Below are 5,000 nucleotides of genomic sequence, written 5' to 3'. Positions count from 1 at the left end.
TGTTCACTCTTGTCGAATGATGAGCTGATATTAATTAATGGATTGATTGGCCTATATTCGGTTTATACCTTTCCCTTCCACACTCGTGAATGCTCATTCTCTGGCAAGGAGATAACTAACAAGTCCACGCAGGCAGCTGTTAAACAACCTCAGCTGCAAACATGATAAATACTACCACAAACATAACAAAGACTAGAATAATAAGTATCTTACAAATCATATTAATCATGTCCACTTTGCCTCTCCCTTTCGGTGCAATTTTCAGGTTTTCACACTCACTCTCAATGCTGAGTTGCTGACTGCAGCCATGAAGCCGGACTCGATTCACGCCCAAGTTGACGAGGACGATGATGAAGCAGAGGGCGATGATGGTGGCGTACCAGATGTCTATGAGCTTAAAGTAGGGCGTCTTCACGTAGGAGTCGGTGGCCTGCGAGAAGAGCGCCGCCAGCACCAGCATGGCAGTGAGGGACACCATGATCCTCTCGTTGAAGTCGCTGATGGGGATGAAGAGCGTGGCATAGCAGATGATGAACATGAGGGCGCTCGGGGCGAAGCTGTTCAACAGGTGGTAGTCGAACAGGCTCTGCAGGTGAAGGCTGATGACCAGGAAAGTCACTTCCCTGCCGTTCGATATTGGAGTGATGGCGGTTTCGCTTGTGATGTTGATGAGACGGAAGTCGAGGAGGTTTAAGTCGCCTTTATATTTAGCGACGTCCACTGCGGCTTTCCTCCTCCACGACATCTCGATGGAAGCCTTGAGGAAGTAGAAGGTCCCGTTACACACGTGGGAGCCGAAGGGGAAGCGGTGGAACTGGAAGTTGCAGGGCAGGGCCACGCGGCACTCGGAGTACAGACTCAGGTTCTGCTTCCACCCGGGTAAAGATCTCCCTGGAGTGGAAATCAAAAGGATCTTTTAAGTTACTCTTTACCAGTATCACTGTAAAACACTATGTACTTGATCCTTTCATCGAATACTCTTTGAAAATAAAATCCATTCTTTGAGCAAGACAGATAGATACTGTAGATATATATTTAGAATTAACTATATGTCTACACACACAGACACATATGTATATGCATATATGTATATATATGTTTGTATGTGTGTGTATATATATATATATATATATATATATATATATATATATATGTGTGTGTGTGTGTGTGTGTGTGTGTGTGTGTGTGTGTGTGTGTGTGTGTGTGTGTGTGTGTATGTGTGTGTGTGTGTGTGTGTGTATATCCCTCTCTCCACGCAGCTGATGTATCCAAAGGAAAGGCATAGACCGATACGGTTTGGCACCAGCGGCGTTGTAGTGAACCATAAGAAAACGAAACCATCAAGGGGGGTCCCAAGCAATTCGTGGCAGGGCTGGATGCCTGAAATCTCCACTTGTCACCACCAGGGACCACCACCGTGGACACCCCCCCGTTACAACGACGAGTTATTTTATTTTGAATATGAATGTATATACTTTGTTTAGTTTTTATACTAATTGTTTCTGCCTTGTAATTAATGTCTTAAAACTGTTCATAGTGTTATTTTTATCTTATTATCATATTATAAGCCTCCAGAACCACAATCACTTAACTGCTGGTTCCCGCCTCTAAGACGATGTCAGAGGTATGGGAGATGGACAAGGAAGTCACGCTCGCACGGCCCAGGCTACAGGTACTCTCTCTCCCAATCCACGGGTTGATTGACAAAAACAAGTGGTATTCTAGCAGTAAGCCAGAGATCCTTGGCGGAAGACTGCTTGTTCAGGATAACCCTTGCTGCAGGCATAGAGAGAGGCCGTAGTCGAGCCTTTTTCTTTGTTGGTTTAACCTTACGGTGATTTACGGTGACGGACGGAGGATTCGAGGCTTTTGTAAGATAAGTTTTGTGTGCACCAGCAGTATATGCCGGCTTTGCTATATCTTTGTCATTTATGTACATATATCCAAGCTCTTTTATCAAATATTAGTTTTATATGTTTCTCTGTTTCATTTTCATAGTGATGTTCTTTTAGCAAGGAGTTGTGCCCAGGCTCCTTTTGATTTTCCACACGGGGAGTGTTAAGTTTAAACCTTCGCGGTATTTGTAAAACCCCGTTGTATAATATACTTAAAGTAACATTAGGGAACCAGAAGGGTTCGATATATGATGAATATTACAGGATATGTGTAAATTTCACAAACAATATTTATCCCAAACCCACCGTGCCCTCGGAGAGTGCTTACTGCTCGGCCCGCTCCGTCGGCAAAGCGTCGATGTAAAGTAACCAGTGAATAGCGTCAGTGTCGAAGTCTGACACTAAGATCTAGCCTTTCTGGTCACTACAGCGTCGCAGGGTCGCAAGTGACGATGAACTGGCTTAGGGGCTCCGGCTCCAGATTTTTCTTCAGGATTACCTTCCGAAGCCTTTTTCATCTTATAGATGCCACAAGGCAGTAGTTGTTTCGTGTTGGGTGAACTCCCATAGCCTTTGACCATACATGGACTGTATATGTGTGTGTGAGTGTGTGTGTGTATGTGAATTTATATATATATATATATATATATATATATATATATATATACATACATATATATATATATATATATATATATATATATATGTATATATATATACACATACAGATATATACATATAATTATATATATAAATAGACACACATAAACACACACACACTCGCACACACACACGCACACACACACACACACACACACACACACATATATATATATATATATGTATATATATATAAATACACACATAAACACACACACACACACGCACACACGCACACACACACACACACACACACACACACACACACACACACACACACACACACACACGCATATATATATATATATATATATATTTGTATGTATGTGTATGTGTGTGTGTGTGTGTGTGTGTGTGTGTGTGTGTGTGTGTGTGTGTGCGTGTGTGTGTGTGTGTTTATGTGTGTCTATTTATATATATATACATATATATATATATATATATATATATATTTATATATATGTGTGTGTGTGTGTGTGTGTGTGTGTGTGCGTATCACTCCATGTAACTAAGAATGACAACACTGTCTAGAAGGCAGACCGGCTTTAGCTGTACCTTCCTGGGTGAGGAGCTTGAAAGCTCATACTTTTATCGTTAAGTATCAAATCGTTATGTGTCTGTATATAATATAGATTTTAAATTTATATGTATATGGTCGAAATTGGGAAAATGAATTTAATCTAAGAGGTATATTGTGTTCATTATCTATTTAATTTTATCAAAAGTTGTACTTGGATGATAGAAGTATAATAACAGTTAACCACGGGCCCCGTATGGCAACATTTCATGTCATATCCAGTGCAATTTTAGTTTATTGTGTTAGTCACCAGGGAGGTATTAATCCTGCCTATCTCACCTGCTTACCTTTTCCTTGGTTTTCGATAAGATTACCTTTATTGTTATATTTTTATAAGCAATATTTAGATTAAACTTTATACTAATTATAACATCAGTAACAGTAATAAAAGCATCGATATTAATAGCATTAGAGGAAAATCAAGCGCGGTCACCAGGGTCTACTAATTCACTCCTTGGTGGCTGAGCACTTGTGGAGCCATCTGTGTGCAAGAAAATTCACAAAAAACAGTGGACAGTACAAACACAGGGCCAATGGGTTAAAAGGCTGAATCACAATGAAAGTTGGAAAAGATTAAGAATCTACCTTTGATAATCACATAGGTTTAATACCACTATGTTCCTATTTAAATGAACCAGAACTGCACTATACATATATGGATGTTTTTTTTATGCTTTCTGCTAGTTGAGTTACTGTCTAGATAGCAAAGTAACACACACACACATAAGTGTTTGTGTGAACGTGTGAGTTTCATGGCGTGCTTGCAGAAAAAAAAAACAAAAAACATGTCAATCACAACATTAAAGTAATTGTATTTTTGCTCTAAAACTATAACCGATCACATCTACAGGACTATCATAGAGAAAGAGAAGGGAGATGGTAAGGAGAGATACAGCATAAAGGAAAGGGACGGAGAGAGAGATAGAGAGATCATTTTGCCAGTAAGAGACTCCAAAGAAGCTGAGAAGCTGAGACTCACCCATTAGCGGGTCGCCGAGGTTCAGCTCCTCAGATACTGCCTGATCCTTTTTGACATAGCATTCTGAACTGTAGCACTCCACGTCAATGGCGGCGCCTTTCTTATAGCCAGCTACCATCCCAATCTTCGGGTACCAGATGTCTTCACACGAGAAGCTGACTGGATTCGGCCCCACATCCCACAGCGTCACGCGATGGTCTTGCCATTGAAGGTTAAAGCCTATATCAAGGAGAGCCTCTCCCTTTTCACTTGTAATATGATTAATATTGAACAAACTATAGTCATAAAAAACGTCGCCTTGTGCATTAGTTCCATTAGTAGGTGGTACTGAGGAGTCGTAGTCTGTCTGCTTCTCCACCAGCCGCTCACGACATCGCCTTTCGTCACTGCCGTCAGCCAAGTCCTTCTTTCCGTCGCACCTCTGACTTCTTGGAATACACAGGCCGTCGTTGGTGGAGAACTGCAGCACAGAGCACGAAGTTAGTGTCAAAGTCGCGTTCTTGCTGCCATAGTGCCACACGCGTCGACCCAGTGGCAGGGCACCGTGAGCCGCCAGTCTCCACGTCCTGCGGTGCAAGTGGGACCGTAGGTGCCATGTGCCTCCTTCTTCGGAGATGTTGGATGTCTGAATTCCTTCGAAATAAAACCTTCCTTCGGGTAACATCTTCAGAAAGTAATACCTGTCAAAATGGCCGATGTCACCATAGAGAGTGTAGCGGACCCAAGTAGGCTTTCTGCAAATGCTAAACTCAACCCGACGCTCCCGTTGGTGAGCAGAGTGAAGCATTCAGCCGCCAGATCCTGAACGCCTGAGGGTTGGGTGAATATCCATGACACAGACTTCTCCTCTGAGGAGCCACTGAGGGAGCCATTCTTTGGCAAGTTCTCC

The 5,000-nt window shown here is 42.1% G+C and overlaps 1 protein-coding gene across 1 annotated transcript; it reads right to left on the bottom strand.

Moving 5' to 3' along the window:
* Window positions 1–55: 55 nt before the first annotated feature.
* LOC125046895 lies at window positions 56–4,775 on the bottom strand. Its single transcript, XM_047644898.1, has 2 exons — window positions 4,112–4,775; window positions 56–891 (listed from the first exon to the last, which is right to left on the bottom strand). The coding sequence occupies exons 1-2, from the start codon at window positions 4,773–4,775 to the stop codon at window positions 140–142; spliced, it is 1,416 nt and encodes a 471-aa protein (XP_047500854.1). The 3' UTR covers window positions 56–139.
* Window positions 4,776–5,000: the final 225 nt, after the last annotated feature.

The sequence above is a fragment of the Penaeus chinensis genome, chromosome 39, assembly GCF_019202785.1.
Source record: "Penaeus chinensis breed Huanghai No. 1 chromosome 39, ASM1920278v2, whole genome shotgun sequence".
Classification (NCBI taxonomy): domain Eukaryota; kingdom Metazoa; phylum Arthropoda; class Malacostraca; order Decapoda; family Penaeidae; genus Penaeus; species Penaeus chinensis.
Note: the sequence above shows the minus strand (reverse complement) of the source record. Positions and strands in the feature narration are given on the sequence as shown.

Coding starts and splice junctions, on each gene's coding strand:
- LOC125046895 (XM_047644898.1), bottom strand. CDS start 4,775: ATGTTACCCGAAGGAAGGTTTTATTTCGAAGGAATTCAGACATCCAAC. Junction 892..4,111: donor CCTCGGCGACCCGCTAATGG/GTGAGTCTCAGC, acceptor TTTCCACTCCAG/GGAGATCTTTACCCGGGTGG.